The sequence below is a fragment of the Motacilla alba genome, chromosome 20 (assembly GCF_015832195.1).
Source record: "Motacilla alba alba isolate MOTALB_02 chromosome 20, Motacilla_alba_V1.0_pri, whole genome shotgun sequence".
Classification (NCBI taxonomy): Eukaryota; Metazoa; Chordata; class Aves; order Passeriformes; family Motacillidae; genus Motacilla; species Motacilla alba.
This window is the reverse complement of record NC_052035.1, coordinates 9218339-9243933: the sequence shown is the minus strand read 5'-3', so window position 1 is coordinate 9243933 and position 25595 is coordinate 9218339. Positions and strand designations below refer to the sequence as shown.

Below are 25595 nucleotides of genomic sequence, written 5' to 3'. Positions count from 1 at the left end.
CCTCTTTTACTGCAAGGCATAGGAAAAATGGCATTTGAAGGATGCTCAGTGGAGTTCACACAGAGCAACTGATGTGGTTCATGTGTTAGAGGAGACCATGGAAAGGAAGATGATTTTAATCCACCCCTCCACTACCTTGACCCAGATGAGAACTTCTTTCATGGGCTACTCTAAGGCCATACCTGCTCAAACATCTTCAGTCAGTGCTAGAGCTCATAATATTTTATTTTTAAGCAGAGAGGTTAATTGTGAAAAATGAAAGTGATTAAACACCACTTTTTTTTAAATAAAGAAGCATGACACAGGGTGGAACAGAGGGAATTTTAAAGCTTTGGCTGGATATGCACAACTTGACTGAAATGAATAAAATCCCAAGGCTACCTTTAAGCCATTTTAGGGGACAGTACTAACACAAGTAATAAATGGATATCCTTGAAGTGCAACTTACAGTGTGTTGAGGTTCTTCAGTCTTCTGAAAGCTCCAGGTTGTATCTCCTTGATATGATTGAAGCGTAAATCTCTAAAAGCAGAGGATATAAACAAGTCATCAGACCAGGGAAGGGAGTGGAGAAGGATAAGGGACAATGGTTGGGGTCTGCTCTTGCCTGTAAAGTCAGGCAAAAGCTGGGACAAGCCTATAGTGAAAAAATTCTTTTCTAATTCCACAGAAAACCAGACACTAAAAGGACTCAAGGGATCATTCCCATGAGCACCAGAAAAGAGTCTGCAGCAAAATACCCAAAGTTCACATGCAATTACTCTTGCATCTCATCCTGATTTGTAGAGGAACCCACATCATCACATGGACCCATAATTTACCTCCCTGCTAAAACTATCTTTGCCCTACAATGGTTAAATCTGCTCAAATAACCTCATATAATAAGAATTTCCCATTTTGCTTTGCAATGCTCCAAGACTTAGAACAGCTTATCTCTGCCTGCACTTCAGATCTGTGCCAACTGCAATTAGAATTACTGGAGTCCAGGGGATTCTGGCAAATTTCAAGGGCTGCCCATGGAACTACATCAGCTTGGAACCCAAAACCATGGGGTTTGGATTGCTAATGGGATAATGAAATAAGAGCTAAGTGGTTTAACCTGGTTAACCAAGGATAAACACATCTATAGGGAACGTGCATTGACTTGGCACCTTGCATGGCCCAGTGTATTATAACAAATCACAAAAGCTGACAAATGGGGATTGCTGCAAGTTTCTGTCCAAAGCACACACTGAAGTGGATTTTTTTTCTCCTGCGCTGCTGGATCTATCACATTTAGGGAATACACAGCTATTTTTTCATCTTAAGGCAGCCTTTTAAGGGCATTTTCTTTAAGAAGAAAAAAAACCAGTTTGCAAAATGTAGTCATTCTGTGCTAAAAATTCATAATAAATTTCCTTACATTTTGGGCAGAAAATGTTTGGCTTAACTTGCATTGCTTCAAATGTGCATTTCTTGCCCTTCTTCTCAGAGGGAGTTCTATATCTTTCTTCCCTGACAATGTGAATTTGAGGGTATCTTTATGGATTTTTCCAGGCAATGGCTGCCACCATGAAGCCAAACACAATTAAACACTGGCAGCAGTGACAGCACAGCGTGCTGCCTCTTCTCCACGGCCTCGTTAAAAGGAAACCAGGGAAGACTAGACCAGGAGAAAAGGTGAAGAAATGCAAACTTGATTTACAGCCTGCAATGCACAAACACCAACCCTGCTGCCTGGGGGGTTGTAAAGGGCCCTGTAATTAGTGCAGGCAGCTGGCTGCAGGTAATAGGGAGCATTACAAATCCATGGCAGGAGCACACAGGGGTCAGGGCTGGAGCTGGCCACGCTCAGGGAAGGCAGCGGGGAGCAGGCAGTGAAGTGTAAAATCCAGCTTCGGGTCACAGGCTGCAGGTGGGGACAAAAAGCCTCTGAGTGTTTCAATGAATGAATGAAGACAACTGCAGTCCTTTAAACTACACAGAACTACAGCTCTTTTTAAACTACACCACCCCCAAGGAGCATGTAATAAAGCCTCGCTCATTGTTTTAATGAAATGTTATAATTTTTCTTCTGTTTTCTGTTCCAGGTATGGCCTTTAGATGATTCTCTGGACCCCAGCTATCTTTCAGTCCTTTGGAAAGTTCTTTTTGGTTTGCTTCCCATCACAAGGGCAGCAGCTTTCCCCACAGACAAAAAATGGAACGGAAACACTGCATCCCTTGTCTGAGCACTTCATTTCAAGGAATGATGTGAAATAACTGGAGAGAATCCAAAATAAAGCAATGTGAATGATATGAAGCCTAGAAAACATGACAATGAAAAGAACTGAAATTGCTTATTTAACCACAGATAAAATAACTATGGCAGGAAATTGCTACAAATAGAAAGGGCAAATAGTCACTGACTGAAACTGCAGATTCAGGATTTTTTAAAAATATCTCAATTAGCAAGGCTTAGAAAACACCCAGTGCACTTCAGGTGAGACAGGCATTAGCCACACATGGTTTAGGAAGGTGGATCCTGCCCTGGAGCATGGACCAGGCTATTCTGCTCCCTGTACTCCAGCATTAATAGATACCAGTGTTGATGTCCCTGCACAGCAAAGAATGTCCCTGGGCATGCAGAGGAACCTACACATTCCTCTTTACCATATAAAAACCCCAATACTTGGGCTCATCCTCAGCGTTTTCACTCCAGACCTTGCCTTAGCCTAAAGCATGGCTGGCAGTGAAGGGCTGCACTGGAAATCTCTGGCTTGCATGTGTTTGATTGAGAACATTCCCCACAGAGTTTGTCTCCTCTCACACAGAAACACTTGTTCCTCTCTATTCCCAGGGCACTCACTCTGGAAATTCACGTTTCTGTTCAGGAACAATGTGTTTTTTACAGGGACTCACCACAGAGCCTCTCCCAGGGCAGCTGCTCCCAGCTGCCCCCTGCCACAGCAGCTGGGCTCCCTCCCTCCTGCCCACTTCTTTCCACCTGGGAATTTGAAAAATGGGGGGAAAAAATAATCCCTCCTGAACTAACTCTTCCCCCATGATTTCAAGGGTGGCAGTCTGGGATTACAAATGACCTTCCCACAAGGAACAGCTGCTTCTAAAGGACTATGGATCCTCTTCTGCCTTCACACAGAGAGGAGGCCTGGGACAGCAGCATCACCAAACACAGATCCCTCTGGACAACACCAGTTTGACTGGCTCAGTTTAAAATCTCACCAAGCCCTCAGCTCTGACAGGAAAGTGACCTGGAATATGTGGATACTCCAGATCTGCTGCAGAAATTAGTTACCTTTTCTGAATTTGGGAATTAGTGACAGAGACTACAAAGAATGCCAGAATTTGCACATGGATGGGGAAGTGGATCTTTACAGAATGACACTGTCTGAGCCTCTCAGCTGCTACCAGAACAATCATCCCTGCAAGCCTTCTGTTAAATAATTATCAGTGATTAGCACATAAAGCAATCAATGGCTTTTACAAGAAACTTCCACTTCTGTTTAATCTATTTAGGCTTTCACAGACTCATGTATTACTATGTTAACTAAGCAGATAATTAGCTACAAGAGGCGTTTTACTGCAGTTCTGTGGAAATTACTGGGTTTGTGTCATTGAAGAATCCTTTGTGCTCCCAACGCTGTGCACAGCAGTGATGCTGACAGTTCTGCCCAGAACTGGTTGGAAAGTGGCAGCCACACAATCACCACCACCAATGACACAGGGAGCAAAGGTGCTTTTACAGAGATTCATGTTGTCCTCCCAGTGTTTCCAGAGGAAGGGAGGGTGTGAAAGACATCCTATAAAAATATCCTATAAGACAAGTTTCCACCGTACAAGAAGAGCCAGGACATTTATCAGAAAGATGCTCGTTCCTCACATTTATCTGCACAACATCAGAGTCAGCTCTCCAGGTTCCCCAGTCCTGCCAAACCACTCCAGTCCTGGCAGGAAGGGAAAACTGCCTTGCTGAGATGGAAATGAAGTCTTCCAGACTCACTGTCATCAGCTCCCCAACTCAGGAATGTCCCTGTCCCACAGGAGTCCCCAAATGGCTTTAATAAATGACAGCCTTCATCCCAGAACCCCTTACATGGACAGCTGAGCCCTGCCAGCCCTGCGAGGCAGATGAGGAGACCATGGGGAGGCTCAGGGCTGGGGATTTTCCAAGTCCTGGCTATTTTGGGCCTTACCAGCTTAAGACATCAAGATTTGGCCGTTCAAAGAGTGAAGAGGAAGGAAAATATGTTGAGCATGGAGATACAAGGAAATGAAATGATGGGATCATGGTTGAAACAGTGGAGAGCGAGCAGCTGCAGGGAGCCTCACTCAGCAGAACAGGCTGTGGTTCCCTGCTGCACTGCCACACCACTTGTTTTAAAGATTCAGGAACACTAGATTTTAATTAAGAAAATTACCACAGGCATTCCTGAATGCAGCTTTTTAAGATTCCAGCTCCCACAAACAGGAGTCAGGTTTTCAAAAGGGCTCCCTCTGCGTCAGCTGGGGCAGGAACTTGACCATAATCCAGCAGCCAGTGTCCCAAGCTGGTTTGATCTCACTTTTTCTGTCCATGTAAGCTGCTGGGAATGCTATGCCTGAAAGGCAGTCCCAGGGCAGGAGGGATCTGCTGGTGTCCCATTCCTGGTGGGATCATTTCAAATATCACCTGGCATCCCTTCAGCTCTTTCCAGGAAGGGTCGGGACAAGGAATACCTCCAAAAGATAGTTTTGGTCCTGAACACACATTCAAGTTGAAAGATTACCTAAAAAAAATGCTGAATTCATCAAAGTTAGATAATTTGAGCTATTATTTATTAGCAGTGGGATGAAGATTAAGGTCTGATCCTACCCAAAGCAGCCGAGTCTATTCTTGGGCATTCCTGGCAGCATGAGTCTCTTAAGCTAATGCATAATTCCTTTGCACCATTTATCCAAGATACATCAAAGGAGGAAAACTTTCCCTCCTCCTGAAGTGTGTTGTGACCCTGATTCAGAGGAAGCAAAATAAGCACTTTAATATGGAGTCTCATGTAGCTTAAGTGTCAGTCTTCCACATTTTTAACAGCATGATCATTAAAGTTTTTACCCAGAATACACATTCCTTCACCAAAAAATACTGACTTCTCCTCAAAGAGAACAGGAAAAAGTCCTGGTATCCCTACAGGGAGAGGGATGTGGTGAGGGCAACAAAATACAAATACTCAAGTGGGAACCAGATGCTGAAGCACTGGGAAGTTCAGTAAAAGCAGAATTTTAAACACTTAAGGTAGCTACAACCACAAGACTTAGGATGCTTCCATCAAAAGGTGCTGGAATGTTTCTATAGGAGGAAAATATATTTGGAATACCTTCCCTCACCATTTTCCTGCCAATTAAGAGACTTCTAAAAATAGAACATAAAGTTCTTGGTCACCTCTAGAATGTTTAATAAGGATTAGATATTACAGTGAAAGAAGTCAGAAAGAGATTCTACCTGGCACATGCAGAATGTGTGGGTGTGCATTTAATGGCTGTATATAAGATTATCACACACAGAGGAAATGAGTAATCCCTTCTTCAACCCAAAACACACGACAGAGACCACAAATGGAGGAGCATTTCCAAGAACTCATCTGCTCAGTAAACCTTTCCCCAACAAATGTATAAAATTCCTTCTCAAAATGTGCTTATTAATAGACTAAGAGAGCTACACCCTGTCCTACTCCAGCCTTGCTCCTGCAGGAGGAAGAGAGGAGCTGAACAGGCACCAAAAGCAGCACAATGAGGAAGGGAATGAAAACTTGTCCAGTTGGCCGTGCTTACACTGCCCAATTAGCAACCAGGTCTGTGAACAACTGGGTCACCTTCAGTTCATGCCAGGGATGTGTTCACATCCTGGATCCTGCCCTGTGCCCTCAGCTATGTTTCTCCAGCAGTACTCATTCATTATGTGCCCTGCATAATGCAGAAAGAAGAATAACCCATGGATAATTGGATTGCAATCCATTAGCTGCCAGCCAGAGGGGAACTTCTTTCCATGGATTTCTTCTACTCATGTCCACACGTTTTGAAGTTTATTGTTTTAAATGTCACACTGCAGAACGAATGGCTGCGAAGGTTAAAGACCTATTGAAATTTTCAGAGTGTATGTTCCACAGCTGTTCCCTTCCTTGGGCTGCTGGCTGGAAGAGCTGCCCGAATCCCAGCGGTAACCAGCAGATCACATCTGGATAATCATGTTCCAATTGAACAGACACCAGCCAAAATACGTTTGCAGTTCTACACCATGAATTTTTATGGCTTATCTGGACACATGTAGTCATTCCTGCCACCCCATTCTCTGCTTGGGATAAAGCGAGAGCAGTCTCCAGTACCAAAGATAAATACTCCACTGCTAAAACCAGACCCTGGGCCAGATCCTCAGCTGTACCCAGCTGGGATTGGGAAGGGAGGAGGGAAATGGCGACCCAAGAGGAGCCAGTAACAGCTCATCAATCCTGGAGCTGGTTCCATGCCAATCCCAGCATCGCTCAGGGAAGGCGATGGGCGGCTCCGAGTGCCGCCAGCTGGCTGCAGCCCCAGGGGCCATCTGCCAGTGGTGGAGCACAGCCTGTGCCAGCTAGGAGACTTCCCCACTCTTCCAGGATTCTTAGAGAGGGTGGCATGGAGTCACAGAGGTCAGAAAGTCCCAAACTCCCAACTTCAAAGCAAATTCCATCTGGAAACTGCAGCTGTTCTTCGAGGGAACCGAGCTGGAGCCTGGGATTGGTGTTTGGAGCTGCAGTCACAGACTCAGCCCTGTTCACACCAAAGATTAACTGTGGAAAATATCCCAATCCCACATTTTCTGCTCAGAATAACTCCTTGATCAAGACTATTCTTGCTTTAATTCCAAATGTTCAGTGTGACACAAGGGTTCTCCCAAGAGAAACATGAATACACCAAAAAGCTGGAGGAGTCAGGGCTTGGTTAAGAAGCATTCCTTGATCTTCCACAATTCAAAAAAAGTTAAATTACTCAAATGCTATTTATAACAGATACAAATGGGATGCTGGCTGGGAAATGCATTTGCATACATTAGATCTTCAAGATAGCCAGACAGTCAGGATTTTTCCTTGCAACACAAAGGCCCATGATCTGCCAACAGAGAGCACTCACCAGGCTCATCTGTCTTTGTGTCTATGATCACCAATATGTGGTTTGCTTATAATTATGCAGCCAGCAGAAAAAGAGGATAAAATGGATAAATGACCTTTAAAAATACTGGTTCATGAAGAGTCATCTTCCTTTGTAATATTGCAATTTTCATATCTCGCACCAATACTATTTCTTTAATGTTTCAAAAGCCAGTTTCCCCTTCAAGGAGGTGCAGAGAATGAAGGGTAGCTGCTGCCAGAGGGAGCACACCATTCAGAACTGGAAAGAGTTGGTGACACAGTAAACTTCCCTCTCTCTGCACTCCGAGGATCTCTAGCAGAAACTCACTCAGGCTCCACTGTGACAGCAAACGTTGCCTCATTGCAAACAGAGAACAGGAATTAAGCTTCAATGATCTCAGAAATACCTCAGTTCAGCCAGTGGAACAAACCTTTCCCGCAATAAAATCTAGGTTTAAACTAGGAGGAACAAGTTACTTTGCTAAAATCAGTGTCAGGGTACTTTAAATATTTTAATATTTCAAGATGCAGGGGAATAAGGGGGAGAAAAAGGTTGGTAAGAGTGTGAAGAGTCAGATGCTGCAAGTTACTGTAAGAGCACATAAGCACTGCCCAGAGAGCAAATACCTGTAAATAATCCTTCCAGCACCAGCCCAGTGAAAAAGCTCTCACCAGGCAGTGAGAAAGCTTTGGCAGCTGTAGCAAGTGTAGAGCTCATCCTGTGGGCCACCAATGCAAGAACCTCTGTGGTCTCCACCCACCACAGCAGAGCTGGATGGCAGCAGTCCAACACCAGCATGCTGCCCACAGCATGTTCCTCTGGCTGCCAGCAGAGAAAGGGCATTAGCAGTATCAGTGAGATGCTCATGGGGGAAATGCTGGTATGGATGTGCCAGCTGAGATAGAAGTGAGCTTGTTACAAGCAAAGGGAAAAGCTGCTCAAGCTCATGTTGGAAAAGTTTTGCTACAGGCAGCAGTTTAAGAAGGATGAACATGAAGATTCATTTTTTCAGTCTTTCCAACTACTTAAAAAAAAAAGGGCCATCCAAGACAAGGGATCAGATAAGAATAGCACAAAGGATTTTGTCACGTGTCACTGCATCTTAAAGCCACCTTTAAATTTAGGATTAGTTTAGAATCACAGGGAAGTGCTCTTCCGCACCTATCAGTAAGAGCTTTAGGAGTCTCCAAGAATTCAATGTACTTTTCCTCCACCTTTCCTGTTTGAATGGATTCAGCCACCGGCTCCCTCACCTTCTTATTTCTCAAGTAATCTGTGAGTTATCACAGCTGTTACTTTCCAAATAAGCCTCAACTTTGGTTTGAACAGTTCAAGTAGAAAGTGGAAAACCAGTACTTAGAAATTCAGTACTGAAATGGTGTTGTATATATAAGGAAAGTGTTCGTGTCACTGGAGACAAAAGCCTGAGCTGCTCTATTTCCTCTCTCCCCTACACTCATACACAAAGCCTTCTAAAATGCAAACTGTGTTTCTTTCCATAAGCTCAGTTTAACATTTTTGATCTTTGATTCCCCAAAACTGTCTTCCAGTGCTTGCTTGGAATTACTCTCATTAAATTTTTCAATTCCTTTGATTGTTCCATTAGCAATTAACTGATGCCAGAAGCAGCAGTTTCTGTTTCGTGTCCTAAAAGAACACAAAACAGTTCTTGAGGCTGATAATTCTGTGGGGAGAAAAGAGGATAAAAAGTATGCCTTTGGCCTTGACTTTCTCTTTTTTTTTCTTCTTCTTTCTAAAGACCATGCAGGTAAGAAAGGCAGGAAAATGAAGTGGTTACTCACAGAATGTTTGTCTGGGGCGGGATCTCGGGGATGGTCTCCAACATCAGATGCATGCATCTCACTGTAGTCCTGAAGCACAGGCAGCGGCTGGGGCAGGAGCAGGAGAAACCAGGCAGGAGGAGAAAATACAAAAAGCCTCCAAGAACTGAAGGTTTGATCAGCATGGTGTTTGCTGGAGCGTATTTGCCTCAATTCTGAGCTGCAGGGAGCTGACAAAAAAAAGTTTCCCAGCCCTGAGGTCCAGGAGGAGGGGACTCATCAGCATGTGTTTGCAATTAAATTAAGGCAGTTTGACAGTCCAACCGCCCACCCTCTCTGCCATTCTGCACATCACTGGAGATCACACTGTCCCCACCCCTCTCTGATTGTGGCGCTGAAATACAAACTTCTTTTGCATCTATTTTTGCCTTGTTGCTTCTTTTAAACAGCAAGTTAACTCCTCACCTTCTCCTCAGGCATCTGTCTGAAAGCACACTGCATCTCCATGGACAGCAACCAAAAAATGACCTCGTGGTCCAGGGCTGAGCTGGGACGCAAAAGATCCAGGGCCAAGGTTTTTATGTCTTTTTTTTCCCCTTTTTTTTTTTTTTTTTTTTTTTGCCCTAGCACCGTCTGCAGACCAAAGAGAGAGTCTTATCTAACAGCCTGTCAAATGCATGGTGCTGTTAAGACTTTCAGGATAGAGGCTGTCTCCTACTGCATGTAGTTACAACATCAAGCAAAAATATGCCTCCAACCATTGAGTGGGCATGGGATGTAACAGATGAGGGATTTTAAAAGGGAGATCACTAACAGAGATAAATAACCTGCAAATAAAGACAAAACCCCACCCTGGAACCTGTAGAGTCTCTCAGGCAGAGTAAAAGCGGATTCATTTCAAAGGTCTTTGACCAAGTATAATTTCTTTCAACGAGAATGTCATTTGGAAAAATGTTTTTGAGAAATTCAAGGCAACTGAGGGGTGAAGAGGGGTAAAAAATATGAAATCAGCTGAGTTTGAACTGTAGGAAATGCAGTTCTCCATTTGTTTCTCCCCACTGGAAGATAAAATTGAGATGCAAAAGGCAGGATTTGTTTCCAGTAGAATTAATCACCTTTATGAAGAAGCTACAGTAAAACCAGCTTATCTTTAGGTTTCAAGCTATTACTGCACAATATCCTAAATGTATGGGCTGAGCACAAGGGAGGCAACACACATTAGGATTTATATTGAGGAATTTCCAACACAGGACCATCCCACATAACCTGGCAGGTCAAATAAAAGCTTCCCATCATCCTGCACATCTCCTTTGCACTGTACACTACCAAATAATTAATGTGGCAAAGAAGACAAGAGTGACATTTAAACCTTCATGGTTCAGATTCGCTGTCACTTTAGCATTTGGGGAGAGCGTTGGGTTTGGGGTTTCACCTAAAATTCCATGCCATAGAAGATAAAACATGTATTTGTCTGTCCAGCTACAAAAGAGAATTATCCTGCAGGCTTTCTGCACTAGCCCTCAGGCTAATCGGCCGTTTGTTTGCCCGGCCATCACTTGGAAATCTAAGCAAGTTCACTGAACTCATGGTTTTGGGCAGAGTGTCCTCTAGCGGCCACCCAACCCAACCCTGCTCACAAAAACGGGTTGTAAAAAGCCAAATTATCATCTTCAGCCTTCATACAACTGGCAGGTAAAACCAGACTGCTCTGGTGAATAGGACAGCTTTTAATTCCAGAGGCATTCCAGAAGCCCATCCTCCATGTGCACCAGGCAACACGTGTTATGTGAAAATCCTCCTGACTGAAGTTCTCTGTCCTTCAGCCTCACTGCTCCCAACATCATCTCCTTCCAAAGCCCACTGGACTCTGCTAGGACAGGGTAGCACAGCTGGTAGGAGCTGTTCTGCAAAGCTGGGAAGATAAACAAAAACGCTTTCCCCAAGCCACGTGTCAGTTATTTTGGAGCCATCCCTTCCCCTGGCACATCTGGCCACTTTGTAAATACGAGGCTTTTGCTTTCTGCCCCTGTGGTGCATAAACTCTGAGTTCTAAACCAACCCTCTGCAACAACAACAACAACAAAAATCCCTTTTTATTTGTATTGCAAAGAGGAGAGCTGGGCCAGGGCTCAGTCCCATTTCTGAGGGATGAGTCCTGTCTGTGGAATTGCATTTCAAGCCTGGCTGTGCCGTGGGAGCAGCTTTGGGGTGGATTGAGGGCTATTTGCCCACTGCTTTGTAGGAATGGGATCTTGAGCCCAGCCAGCAGAGTTAACAGAGTATGGGGAATTGTTTCAGTGCAAGGCAAGTTCAGCAACCCACACATTTTCTGAGCAGCAGATCTTCACCACACCTCTCCTGCCTTGCTCACCTCTTCTCCCCTCGTGATAAACGGGATGCTGGTGATGGTTAAGGAACACCAGCAATCCCAGGCCCCTGACTCTCACATTAATTTGTCTTAGTTTCCATCAACATGACAAATTCTTTCAATAGTTTCCATCAACATGGAAAATTCTTTCAATGTGCATCTCTGGGCAAGAACCAAAACTTTCCTGAACAGCAGGAATGATGTCAGCCCTTGTGTCCATGCTCCAGCATTTCCAGCCTCTGCTACACAGGCTTTTCACACCTGTAGAAATCAAGAAAGTCGTGGGGGTTCCCTCAGGTGGGGTTTTTTCCCCCTTCACCCTTTGTATTTTTTATTTTTCACTCTCTTCTGTCCCTTTTTCTTCAGCAGAAAGATTTCCTTCAGGGGACCTCCCCCCTGTCCACACCCCAGAGAACTGTGATGTTCTATGTTATACAATGAAGTGAACATAAACATCATCTGACAAATTTAATTTCCTCAACACCATTTGTATGACACATCCACGGCTTTGCAAAGCAGAAAAGGATTTTCTTTCAGCACACATCACGTGAAGGAAAACATTAACATTGAACTAATCTCCTGTTGTAGCTGGGAAAAGGACATTTATCATACACACAGATGACAGGAAGAAACACACAGACAGGCAATTATCCTATGGAATAAAGGTTAACAGATTCATTTAATTAGCAGCAGCTGTATTTGCTATTATGATCAGATTCCTAGCACAGCTGAAACCAAAATATTGTTCTCAATACTGGAGAAATGAAAGCCTTAAACACCCGCTCTTAAAACTCCACGTTAATTAAACACTCAGACAGAGCCCAGGGGACAGGAGGGGAGCTGCAGTTCAGAAAGCACAGAACAAACTCCTGACACGTTTGGTTCAGGCAACTCCTTGAAGTACAGAAATGGAGGAAATCACCTTTTGATATCTGTTTAGTGGTCAAACAGCCAGGGAACTAAATCCACTCTTTAACCACTCTGACACGTTAAATCTACATCAGTGCTGTGTGTGCTGATCCCAAAATTCATCCTGCACAGCTGCATTGCTTCAAGCTTTGGGACTCATCATCTGGGCAGGCTTGAGAGAACACATTCTGAGGAGTTCATCTAAAACTATGCACCTGCCCATACTGTTAGGCATTTTTTCTGCTGTTTTTGTGTCTTGACCTCCAATTCTAGAAATAATCACTCACCTACAAAGTATTTGAACCACAACATAATGCAAAGCCAGGTGAAGAAGGCTAAAAAGTCTTTACTGAATTTATTGATACAGAAACACTTATTAATAAAGTTTAAATTGCATAACACTTCTGCATGCCTCAGGCCAAATGAACTCTAGTTTCTATACAGATTTTTCAGCTTACACACTCATGACTACAGCAGCTTGAAGTTCAGTTCTCTTTGCAAATTTGCTGCGGGATCGAAACCTAAAAGGAGTCACATACAAAAAAAAAGTGACAACTACTGAGAACACCAAAGGAAACAAAGCAGGTACAATTCCTGGACAGCTCACAGATCCATACAAATGCAGCTCTGCCTCCATCCCTCTGCTAGAAATGCCTACAAAACTACAGTGCAAGTGCTTGTGCACAGGGAAAATGTATTTACAATTCCCCTTTATTTACAGGCTATAAGCAATACTATTTCACAGTTATATTATACATAGAATTTCTACTATCTGTTTAGATCTGTGGGGTTTTTTGGACAAGAGGACAATTTGACAACCTAGAACATAAATTTCCTGTATATATATATATATATATATATTTATTTATTTATTCAACCTTACCCAGGAAAAAATAGCAGTATTTATGTATCTTATAGAAAGCTACAAAAATCTAGCAAATGTAATAAAAAAGGCAAATCTGGTGAAAAATCTGATAAAATACCTTTTACAACTGGGGCTGGGATGGGAATAAAAACCAAACAAGGGATAAATGAAAGATAATCCTCCCTCAACTGGTCAGCTTTAACAGAATCTCTGCAAGGCTTACTAACAGGAACCTGAAGTTTAATGTAATTTTTAAAGGGACTTCTTTAAAAGTGTTGTGATTAAACTGAAGGATGATCTGGTAGCCAAAAGCAGGAGGCATCCTGGACTATGGAGGGGTGTGGAAATTGTGCCACAATCCAGAAAGGCACATACCTGGCGTGACACCCATCAAACAGATTTCTCCAACAAGTAAGAGGCCACAGCCTGTAGGGAAGCACTGAGAATAATTACAAACACATTCTATTAACCCTCTATTTACCACCACATTCAGGATTTGCATTTGTAGAAAGAAAATCATGGGAGTTGCCAGAATCCAATGATGGGGACATGCACCTTTTACAGGAAACATCAGCTCAGTGGCCACAGAACTGCCCCACTGCAAATAAAGAAATTAAAACCCAAGGGAGCAAGGTAACTTGGGGTACCATTGAGACCAGAAGTGGAGGCAGGAAACCAGAGGCAAAACCCAGCCTATGACTGTGGTACATGCCAGCAGCCACATGATACAGGATCATCAGACAATACTCCCAAAGAGACACAAAAACCCTGTTAAGCAAGGAAAAGTTCTCCACTTCAGGCTTAGACATACATGTTATTCATTTATTTTCAAAGCCACATAGAACTTTGAAACTGTTTTTTATGAAGCAAGTTGTGCAACTCAGGGCCATTTGGCAATACAGTCTTCACTCATTCCTCCTCAGAAAATGAGGAGACAGCACACATAAAAAAACCCAAAAGATATCAAAGTGATACCAACTTAAGTGCTTCTGATGGGGCAGTGCTTTAACACAGCTTCATAACCTGCTGAAAGAGAGCTTTTCATTCCCCCCAGCTTGAGGACTATTTCACATCAACATGAACTCCAGGGTTTCTTTCCAGCCTTTACCAGTTCAGGTACATTTCCCAAACAGGCTGAACCAAGTAAACCTCTTCTAAACACAGTATTTTATCATCCACAGACACTGTGGACTCCCCATTCCTGGAACTGCCCAAGGCCAAGCTGGACGGGGCTGAGAGCAACCTGGCCTAGTGGAAGGTGCCCCTGTACATGGCAGAGGGTTGGAACAAGGTGATCTTTAAGGTCCCTTCCAACCCAAACCATTCTATGATCCTATGATTCCATGGCATCCCCTTCCATCACCATGACAGAGAGATTTGGGAATAAAAATTGCAGCTCACATCCACAGAACTGCAGAGTGACAAGTCTTTCCATATGAACCTGTTAAACTTTCTACTTCATTGCTGCAGGAATACAATCACCTAGCCAGCTGAGCAGCTCCACTCCACTGTGGAACACTTGTGAACAAGTTGTATTCTGGCCACTTTGCCACAGCAGGGGCACACACACAGGAACACCTGAGAACTGCATCAGTTTGGCTCTCCAGGCTGCTCTCAGGTTCTGCAGACCTCCCCCAAAACTCTGTTTGGCTGATTTACTGCTCAGGCTGGTGCTCTGCACCTCACTCTGCTCAGCCCAGGCGATCTGAGTTATCTCACATGACTGCAAAACCCACGGATACTGCTTTCAGCTTGCACAAACTCACTGCTCTGCAGCTCTTCTCTACCCTTTTCCCCGCTCAGAAATTCTCTGTAAACATTTTCAGAGACAGCAGTCCCAACCCTGACTACCTTGCATCCCATCAAAGTTAAAGCAGCTTTGCAATTCTTCACTTGCCTCCATCGCTTTGGAAGAACCACAAAAACCTAACAACTCGTTCTCTAGAACAGGGGTTTTCCATTAAAAAAACATTATTTTGCAAAACACTTTTTACTGAAAGATTATATATAATTGACAAGCAAAGCAGACCAACCAAAGGGGAGCTGATGCTTTCCTTCTCATTCAAAACCTGGATGCCACAAGGGTAATGTCAAAAATTCTTTCCTTTCTGTAAAAGTTGTGCTTTTCAGATTACTGGAAGAAACATGATTTGCCAGGTCAGGTTTTAACTAATTATCTTCATCCTCCATTAAACACACACCATGGCAAATACACGGCAGGTTTAGTGGGAGAGAGCACAGACAGGAAAGGTCTTTGGGGGACTGCTCAGGAGTTTTTCCCAACTGATATTCGGTAGAGCAGCCATGAGATTTTTAGGAATATCTCCTGCAGTTAGTTTTGAGGGAATTAAATCCTCCTTTCCATAAGCAGCTGAGCATTTCACCAACTTGCTTCCTAAGGAATCCCTGCTGTAGAATAAAACTATAGCACACAACTGAGAAGAAAGAAAGAACTCAAAAAAGCTAGAATGTTGAAGTTTACAGCAGCCACATTCCCCAGCCAGCCTACTGCCTCGGGTGTCACACTGGCAGGCAAGCAAGTGGGACACGTTTGTCAAGCCCTAAGGAATACTTTATTCTCTGCCTACTTCCCACTTCCTAAAAAGAAGAAAAACTACTTTTCCCTGTAATAAAGCAAGTAATACTTCAAGGGATCGGGCAACGGCAGGCTCAAGACCTTTTCCCTCAAAAAGTTTACGGGAGGGTCTGGCTTTAGTTCAGAGGGTTTGGATTCCTCCTCCTCCTCCAGCCTCTCCTCCTCCATGTCCTCGCTGTTGTTGTTGTCGTCCGGGGGGCTGGAGATGCGGCTGGCGAACACCTCCTTGTCCAGGAACACGATGGTCTCCATGCGCCGGCGCCGCAGCCGCCTCCTCTTGAAGCGGGGCGGGCTCTTGAGGCCGTTGCCAGCCCCGCTCAGGGCCTCCTGGTGGATGATCTTCTTGATGGTGCCTCGGATGGCGATGCGAGCCAGGTCCTGCAGGCTGCGAACGGCCACGGGCGCTGCAAGCGAACGAAACTGTGAGCGCAGACGGAGAAACTTCCCCCAGAGGTACTCTCAGGAAAAGTTCTGTTTGCTCAGATTAAATCAGGCCATTTGAATTCCCTGCTGGGATTACACAAACAGCTCTATTCAGCTCCTGTCAACTCGGATAAACTGTGTTGCAACTTTCCAAATGAAATTTAATTGTGCGTTTCTCTCATTAAAAAATTCCCTGCCTTGATTTCAAGTTCTCAATTATTCTAAGATGCACATCTTAAAGATTGTATGAATGCAGACTTAGTGATGGGAGCTGTGATTGTTTCATGGCTTAGAATCAGGTATTTTCCTGTGGTAGATAACTAGATTCTTCCAAAAAATCATTTTTCTATTGTACAGTTCCTTCAGCTTTGCCAAGTTCTGCACTTATAAAACACAAGTACTATTTATGCTCTTCAAAAACTGCTTCAGACTTAGTGGGTGAAGACAGGCTGGAAACCATTTTGTACAAGTAATTAAAGCAGCATTACAGTAAGTTACTGTATTAAAATGCCTCCCACATTAATGGCTTGGAAGACTATTCTGTCTTCTCCACTTATTTGCTGCCAGGCTAGAAATGCAGCAAAAAATTTTAAAAATGTATAGATGCACACAGATCCATGAACTAAAATGAATGAAAATTGACACAAAAAGTCCCTGTCCTCTGCCAAGAAGTGAGCTTTCCTGGGACCTGAATGAAAAAAGGAGAAAATAACTACACAGAATTTATGGGCAGGTCTCACTACAAGTAAGAACATGCTGAAACAGGCATTTATTGAACTTCCTAGCATGCTGTAGACTGTTTCCTGAGCTCCTCTCTGTCATGCAGACACCTTTCCAGGTTAAGACCAAAGCCTGACTAATCTCTTTATGAAAGTACCTCTGTCTTCATGTGTTCTTAAAGAGGCCTCTTGACACTGAAGTCTTAATCTAAAGATTGGGGCCACCGATACGACCTGCATTACAAACAGCTAACCAAGAACTGCACAACTTGTATCCCTCAAGCATTCCAGGTTCAGGATAATTCTGGATTGCTGGGGGTGAGAGTCTTTGAGTAGATCCAAGATTTGTTCACAGGTAGTGCTTGTTTATTTTCCTCTCCTTGGGGCACAGTGCCTCAAAACCATGGCAGGATTCAATCATTCGGGACTGGAACAGAATGTGCAAAAACGCCCTGCAAAGTTCAGGTACAACTTCACAAGGAATAATTTGTGTTTAGAATGATGGCCCAGTGGAAAGGGTCCTGCCCACAGCAGGAATATTGGAATCAGATGATCTTTAAGGTCCCTTCCAACCCAGGCCATTCTGTGATTCTGTGATTTAGAATCTATTTCATTCATCTCCAATGCTTGCACAAGACAGACAACTGTTCAAAAAAAAGGAAGGACTTGGAGTAATTCTCCTGGAAAGGATTCCCAGGGATGTTACAGCTCACAGCCAAGCAGCAGAAGGAACTCCCCCGAGCTCAGGAATGTCTGTACTCACGCAAGTGAACGAGCCTTGATTTTCCTGAATCTGTGTGGTTTGGCTGAATCAAAGGAGCAAAGGAAACAGCAAGAATCTTCTTGGTCTCCCAGGCAGAAGGACCAGTCCGAGTTATCTTAGTCAACTGAAGCAAAACAAGGAGATTATTGTCCATTGTGGGAACTACAGTGAGATTTTTCAACAAAAAAAATGAACAAATGACTCTTCTGCCTGGACAAGCTGAAGTACTGGAAGCTGCAACAGTAAAAGGTGATGAGAAATAACATTGGTTTTTTGAAAAAAAATTGGGAACTCCTTGCAGGACCAGCCCCAAGTAACTTCATCTATTCCAACAGAGCATGGGCACTGGTAATTTGGGTCACTCTGCTTGCCCTGATCTTCCTCCAGGCTGGACCAGAGCAGCTGTGTCTGACCTCTGGGAAAACTCCTGAGTCACCATGAGCACTCACTCCTGAAAAGGTCACAGATCAAATCTCCTACCCCAGGCCACTGCACAGCCTCTTACTGGGAAGAAACCCTGCACCCTGCTCCTCTCACGTTCCCTGACAGTGGTAAAAGGTCAGGCACTTGACCCACTTTTTACTAAAAGAATCCAATGACACTTGCACATAGACACATCCTGCACGCTCTTTCAAGAGCCAGTCAGGGAGCAAAAAGCTGTGTTTTGCCATTAAGCACGACACTAAATTATATAATTAAACAAAGCTTTGCTCACAATTTATGCGGTGTGGAAGTAAAATTGCAATTAACAACAGATTGTAATGTACAGAAGACTGCAAAATGACAAATTTCTTAAATATTAGGAATGTACAGAGCTCAGTTTTCAGTCACAGGGAAAACCAGTGCACTTAATTCTTTCTTCAGCCTGCTACAAGGGCAAGATAAAGGAACAGCTACTGACTAAACCAAGATCAGAATTAAGAATAACTGAAATATGAGTAAAAAGGCACTCTACCTTCTCTTCTAGAGGCATGACAAGAATCCCCCCAACTTTCAACAGGTTCTTCATGTAGTCCTCGTGCTCCTTCTGGACTCCAGCACCACAGTAAACACGGTCATACTGAGTGCAGTCTGGAGAAATCTCTAAACAATTGCCAATGACAAAGGATGGCTCACAAAATTCAAACCTGAAAGTGAAAAAGACTTGTATTAGACAAGAATACAACGATTTATCAAAATAAATTATTTTCACGATTCTGGAAAAACTGATCTGTGGACAACACTTGAAAAAAATCCCACAGTTTTACCGGATTTCTCCTCCAAAGCCCATCTATTCTAGACATTATTGTAATAAAGACCTCAGTTAGAAGTCTCAGAACCACAGAAAAATGAGGTCAGAATTCATGGATTAAAATCTCCAAAGGATAAGAGTGCATAATTTCATACTTGAGCTGCAGGTAACTCTTCAGAATAAGCTATTTTTAGTCACCTGATGCTGACTCAGTTACAAAATGCAAATACCAATACTAGACCTGCACTCCCAAATGTCAAAGTCTTTTAAGGACTGCACCTGGGTTTGTTTTTGCATTTTCAAAAGCTTTTAGCTGGTTTTCAGATGTGGGGAATTACCACCTGACGATACAGAAGTAAGCTGTGCTGAAGACAATGGAAGCTTTGCCATCAGCTTCAAAAGAACTGTGACTTCACCCTTCATAAAAAAGACTTTTTGCCTACAGTATTTCTGATTTGGTTTAAAGGAAAAATGAGTGATTCTCTGATGCCTCTGGTTTTCTTACAAGCTCCAAAACTCCCTAAGTTTTAAGCCCTATGTTTAAAGGCTGATTTTGGTAGGAGTTGCTCAACACATCCATTCTTTTACTGCTATCTTGAGTGGCAGCTCAACATAGCACCTATTTATTCCTAATGCTTCCTGGAGCTTTCTGGGTTTGCAAAGAGGGCTGGACATTCAGAGCAGCCAGAGAACAGTTCCTGCACACGCTGTTCCAGGAGCACAACCCAGCAGACATCACTCAGCAAAGCCAATTTTCCAGGCATGTTAATTTTTGAATTCAGCTTGCTTTTGCTCCATTGCTATATTTGTCTGGAGAGAGAAGAAAGCCTTCCTTAAAACATCTCCTCAAACAACAGCAACATGACTGAAAAAAACCCCTGTTGAGCACCAGAAACTTTCAGTCTTCTGCCAACACGCAGAAAATACAACCCCCTCCTCAGCAGCTTCCCAGGGCAGCAGGAATAGCAAAAGGCTGAGAAGTCTAAAATCCTGCATGCCATGATTTTCATTTTCTTTCTCCCAGGAGAGGAGGATATCAGGTATTCACAGATGCTTTGCTTCCCTTTTTGAACAAACTGTGAAACAGATCCAAAAATGTGACAGCCACAACTTTTATTGCTGAGGTTACTATTGGCAATGGTTATCTAGCTGGGAAGTTATTACTTGTGACAGCAGCAGAATGGAGGGTCTAAGGAAGAACATAAATCAAATCCCAGGCAGTTTTAGTACCAACTTAATCATCATAAAACTACCTTCATATTTTAAAATGCCATTTTTCCTTCTTCTCAGATAAAACATATTAGGCCACTACAAAAATCAGTTCATAATCTCATCACTATGCAGGCTCTCAGATCACAGGCACAACCAAGTATTGTTACTTGCAAGTTTTAAGGTGTTACTGCAAGTGCATTTAAAAATAAACAAACTTCCTCAGCAACCTCTAAGCCCTGTAACATCAGCACTGCTATTAAAAACTCTGCAAACATTTCTGAAACTCCCCCACGACACACACAGGCTTCGAAGGTCACACACTGCAGCTCAGCAAGCCTAAGGAGCCTGAATCCTCAGATTACCCTGAATCCAGAGGGGCCACATGGGAGCAAGAACTGCCCTGAGTAAAGCCAAAAGCACAACATTAATCCCAACAGGCATTTTGCATTCTTACTTGTCAAAGCTGTCACTTGTTTTAATGAAAAAGTCCAATTTCTGCTTGGCGTACTCGATCACGTCAGAGTGAAGCTCCACGCCGTGGTTAACCCCAAAAGGACCTGCAAGAGCAGAACAGCAGGGAATGGCAACAGCAACAACACCAAACGCAGCAGGATTAACACACTTTGGGTTCCTTCCTCCAGCAGATTGTTCCATGAGTGTCAGAGTCGGTGTTTGTGTGGGGTCAGCTCTCTCACTGCTACAATGGGATTTGCAAGCCTATACCTGCAATTTCTGGCAGCAGTTGAGCCTCTTGTGCACAGCTGATTCTGAATCATTTGCTCTTAACTATGCAGGAAGCTTCTCTATAGGAGGGAAACACTGATGCCATTGCTGTGAAAGTGGCCACCTGGAAAAAAATCCCAATGGCCTGCATGTTTTAGCACATCCATGTTATTTTTTATGCTAAAAATCTCTGCAATTAATCAGGAACAGTCATCACACACTGTACCTCAATTAACAGCAAAAACAAACTGGAAAATACAAAAGTTGTTCAGCACTCATGATTTCTATTCAAAACTGACAGGGGAACTTCCGCAAAAAAAATATAAAAGCCCTGGAGTTACAAACTGGTATTCTAAGTACTGTCAACAAACCTAGGAGAAAATCACACATGGGAAATGAGACTTTACCCTGAGAATAAACATCCCAGCAGTTAAAATTCTGGACACTCCCCCAGATTTTACCCTATAGCCACTTGCTGTCTATCCTGGCAGCACAACTCTGACTGAAACACTGCAGGGGGAATTTAAATTGTCCAATTCCACTTGCAAAATTTGCTTTGTGCCACTGCAGATGTGGTCACAAAATCAGTTCTGCTGCCCTAAAGTGTTTTCCAAAGAATATTCCCATCTGTGTGTTGGGGAGTTAAGAGTCAAAAGTGGATCTCAAACCTGTCTCAGACAGGGCTGTGAACACAAACCAGGCACAGAGCACTCACAGCTTTTCATGGACTTGCTCAGTCCCAGTTTCAACTCTGTACTCCTGATCCTGACCTGGGGTCTTGCTTAAGAGGAAACAAGCCCAGGTTTGTGTCCAGACCTGCAGGAATCCACTACAGCCACCTCTGGAACTACATTGCTGCCTGTTCTGATCTGCCACAGAAATCTGGATCCCATCCAGTTCCAGAGAAGGCTGTGAGACTTCTGATGAATTGCTGAGCTGGATTAATGCATTCTTTACTTTCCCAGCTACCTTTTTAGCTCCATTAGTGGAGGAATACCTCATCCCCGATTTCAAAACCTGTTTTTAAAGCTCTAACACAACCAGTTAACGTGACTGAAGAGGTATTTACCCAGGATGAGTCCAACCATGGAACTCAGATAACCAGTGCCACTGCCAAGGTTCAGAAACGACAGCCCTGGTTGCAGATCCAAAGCTTCCATCACCTCTGAGTAAATGCACGGTGCTGAGAGATGAATATTTCCGTGCTTCCACGCCAAATCCTTGTAGGCATTGTCTTTGAACTCCTCCAGGTAGTAATCTGCCCGATCAATGGCTCGGAATGCCTGTTCCACCAGCTCTGTCCTGATGTACTGGGCCTCCTTCAGGTTATCAATTAATTCATCGTTGTCTTCTCCCGCGCTCACCGCGCCTCCCATCTTCAGCAGCCTCCTGTAAACACTGAAAGGGAAACAACAACAAAGCAAGGTGAGGTACAGAACGTGCACTCCAACACTAAATTGTGCTGCTGTACATGGAGTGCTTTGAGAGAGATCTTTACCTGCTGCAAGGGCCACAGGCTCCAGAAAAACCTCACCCCAGCGCTCCCGCCCCCCGTGCCAACAATGGAAAACAAAATGCAGCAGATCTGGCATCCAGTACCTGACACCAGTGGGGAGAAAAAAAAATCACAATAGGCGATTTCAATGTGCAAGGCCTGTCTTCAAACCCTCCCACTGTTTTACCAGCGCATCAGCTTTTCCACTGAACCCTTTTATAGAAAGGATTATTCCAGCTCCCGTGCTTAGGGGTCATTTTCCACTGCAAGCCCAAACAACGGGGCAAGTTTGGGCTGTCTGTCAGAGCTCCTGTCACACACAAACTTTCCACCTCTAACAGCACCAACGGCAACTGAAGAGACCAAGACACAGGCAGAAAATCCAGAAAAATCTCAAATTGCATTTCCTTTGAATCTGCATCAGGATGTTGACTGCACAGAGATTCAAAAAACCCAACAGAACTCTGACCTGTCAACCTTGCTTACTTTGGTAAATGCACTTTAGCAAATGCACTTTCACACAGCTCATCTCCAGAGCCTGAGCCACCACCATTAGTAAAGCACTTAATGACACAGACAGCAGCTCCAGAGAGAATTCCCACTGCAGCCTACAGGTTTTAAAGGGAAACGTACAGGGGAACAAAACCACTCAAAATTAACCTGGCTTCTTCTCCCCTTCTCATATATTAAGGGGAAAAAAATCCTTTCCAGAAAGCAGAACACGATTTAAGATGTGTTTGTTTACAATGCCTTTCCCTGCTCACAGTAATAACCACGAAGCAGCAGCTCTGGAGTTCATTCCTGGGATCAGAAGATCTGCCTGCAGCGAAATCGCTGGGGTTTATTTGTTACATTCAGCCAGAGCAAATTATAAACTTTCATTTTCTGAGGAAACAAAGCAAAGCTACAGCACTCCAAGGAGATTTCACAGTTGTTCAAATAACACACCGTTCTGATTACCTGTAGAGGCACACAAAACAGGACACACTTAGGCAGGGAACTCGAGCCAGTTCTTAATCCATTCATGCCTCAAACACATCAATCCAGTTCAAGACCGTTAATAACACTTGAAATAAAACATCACCCCTTCCCTTTCCAGTTACTCCTTCATTTTCTCTACAAAAAATGACTCTGTTTCATTACTTCACAGTGGGAACACATCAGGTTGGAGGTTCAGGTGGGTTAATGTACCAATTATTTTTCCACCCTCCTCTTACATACACAAAACCTCACTGCATTTCCAACACAAGGCTGCCTGTATCTTTAGTCTTCTATTTAACATTCCACATTAAAATACTCTCTTCTCTTGATTCCTTGAATTTCTTTTATATATTTTTTGTTCTTAGGCTTCCTTCATTCTTCCACTCTTTTTGCTATTAAAAAGAAATTAAAAATCTACATTTTTGATTGAAAGTAAGAAGTTGTGCCTTTAACAGTGCTCCACTTTGGATCCCAAACAAATTCCTGCTGATGTACGCAAGCCCCACTGGGACAACTGGTCTGACCTGGTTTCAGCTCTGCTCCACAGACAACAAGTGCTCTTCCATGTTCTACACCATGGAAAACAACAACAAACACAGCTGGCTGAGACATTCCCACAATGGGAGCAGGGAATGTCCGCCCTGTGACAGGTGTCAGTCACTTCTGCAAGCATCACTTTCCCTGGACATTAACCTGCTTCCAGTAAAACGCGTGTTTTTAAAACTCTGACATTTTAACTTCTCATGTGATTCCACGCCTTTGTTTAATTTGGTGGGAAATGGGAACCCACTAGGGCTTCTTTTTACTAAAATTTTCAAAACAAAACCCTCTCCCTCCGCAGCAAGCCCCGGGTGCATTCCCCTCGCCTCTAAGGCAAAGCAGAGATTTCCCCAAATCTGAGCAGGGACAAAGTCCAGAGGGAGAAACCCGGACCGCTGCCCAAAACAGAGACAGCAAAAGCGGCAAAACAGAGACATCAAAGGTGCTCTGCTGTTGAAACACCCCCTCGCTGCCATCCTCCCCTCAGAGGAAAACAAACCCGAGGCGGAACCGAGCGCCCGGCCCGAGCACCGCACGGCAACCTGCGGCTCCTGCCCGCAGGCAGCACCGCTCGGGGAGGGCTCAGAGCAATGCCCGAGGCACAGGAACGCGGCTGCTCACCGGCCCTGCCCCGGCACGGCACCGGGAGAGGGAAAGGAAGGTTATTCCGTGATTTCAGACAAAAGCGCTACCTCAACGGATGCCTCGGCTCCGTTCGGCTCCGTTCGGCTCGGCTCCGTCAGGTTCGTCCCGTTCCGGCTCGCCTCGGCTCCGTTCGGTTCGGTTCGGTTGGCCTCGGTTCGGTTCGGCTCCGCTCGGCTCCGCTCGGCTCAGCCCAGGCCGGCGCGCTCGGGCTGTAAACACTGCCCAGCTGAGCTCCGCTCGCGGAACCGCGCATGCGCGGAGCGCACCACCGCCGCGGGCGGGGGGGGCAGGGAGCACACCACTGCTGCCCGGTGGGGGGCGCGGTTTGGGCCGTACCACGCAGAGCTGGCGCGGGGGGAGCAGGACTGTACCACGGCTGGTTCCGTGAGGGGAGTCCCGGGGATGGAGCCGGCTGGAATTGGCTCCATCAGATCCGGAAAAACTTCCAGCAGCTTCTCCCAAAGCCACCCCACTATCCAAACCTTGCCATGCACGCTCAGTGTAACGTACCAGGACCAGACACAGGCTGCTACTCTCGTTTTCCCCATCGCAAAACTGCTGGGCACATCTCCCCATCGCAGCATGGAGGCCTTTCCCCATTCCCGGACTCTGCCCTTCCCAAAGTTCTTGTTGCCAGCACGAGGCTCCATCTCCTCACCTGCTCCCCCAGCTCATGGCCAAGGCTCCATCTCCTCACCTGCTCCCCCAGCTCATGGCCAAGGCTCCATCTCCACACCTGCTCCCCCAGCTCATGGCCAAGGGGCTCCATCTCCTCACCTGCTCCCCCAGCTCATGGCCAAGGGGCTCCATCTCCTCACCTGCTCCCCCAGCTCATGGCCAAGGGTCTCCATCTCCTCACCTGCTTCCCCAGCTCATGGCCAAGGCTCCATCTCCTCACCTACTCCTCCAGCTCAGGGCCTGGTTGTCCCAGCTGTCCCAGTCCTGGTGCCCTGTGATGGTGCTGTGACAGCACCTTGTGGGATTGGGGCATCCTAGTGATGCCTCAGGTTTTAGCTTTTATGTTTTTCAGACTCTATACGGCTTTAGTGTGTGGGTCTGAGCTTCATATTAGGGATAGTAGGCTCTCTTCACAGAGTAGGAGACAAAACAATTCCTTCTCCAGCTGGGGACCAAGGACAAATGATCCAAATCTCAGGCCCGAGAGCACAAACAACGTGGGCTGAAGAGAGAAAAACAAGAAGGATGGGACTGCATAAGCTAAAGATG

The 25595-nt window shown here is 44.7% G+C and overlaps 2 protein-coding genes across 3 annotated transcripts in view; both read right to left on the bottom strand.

Annotated features, from left to right (window-relative positions):
* The window catches only part of LOC119710113 (peroxidasin homolog), a 44223-nt gene extending 33701 nt beyond the window's left edge, over window positions 1-10522 (bottom strand). The window contains exons 1-2 of the mRNA XM_038158733.1: window positions 8920-10522; window positions 449-520 (exon numbers count right to left, since the gene is read on the bottom strand). Of these exons, the coding sequence (XP_038014661.1) occupies window positions 449-520; window positions 8920-9083 (236 nt within the window). The 5' untranslated portion in view covers window positions 9084-10522. The remainder of the gene's footprint in view (window positions 1-448; window positions 521-8919) is intronic.
* Window positions 10523-11721: 1199 nt separating this feature from the next.
* On the bottom strand, window positions 11722-24651 carry PCMTD2 (protein-L-isoaspartate (D-aspartate) O-methyltransferase domain containing 2). Of its 2 annotated transcripts, XM_038158739.1 has the most exons (7): window positions 24416-24651; window positions 22206-22306; window positions 21777-22105; window positions 20439-20541; window positions 18497-18668; window positions 17542-17665; window positions 11722-16040 (listed from the first exon to the last, which is right to left on the bottom strand). In XM_038158739.1, the coding sequence occupies exons 3-7, from the start codon at window positions 22081-22083 to the stop codon at window positions 15655-15657; spliced, it is 1092 nt and encodes a 363-aa protein (XP_038014667.1). In that variant the 5' UTR covers window positions 22084-22105; window positions 22206-22306; window positions 24416-24651; the 3' UTR covers window positions 11722-15654. The 2 variants fall into 2 exon arrangements, with proteins under 2 accessions (XP_038014667.1, XP_038014666.1); XM_038158738.1 differs by lacking the exon at window positions 22206-22306 and having other exon boundaries at window positions 24416-24650.
* Window positions 24652-25595: the final 944 nt, after the last annotated feature.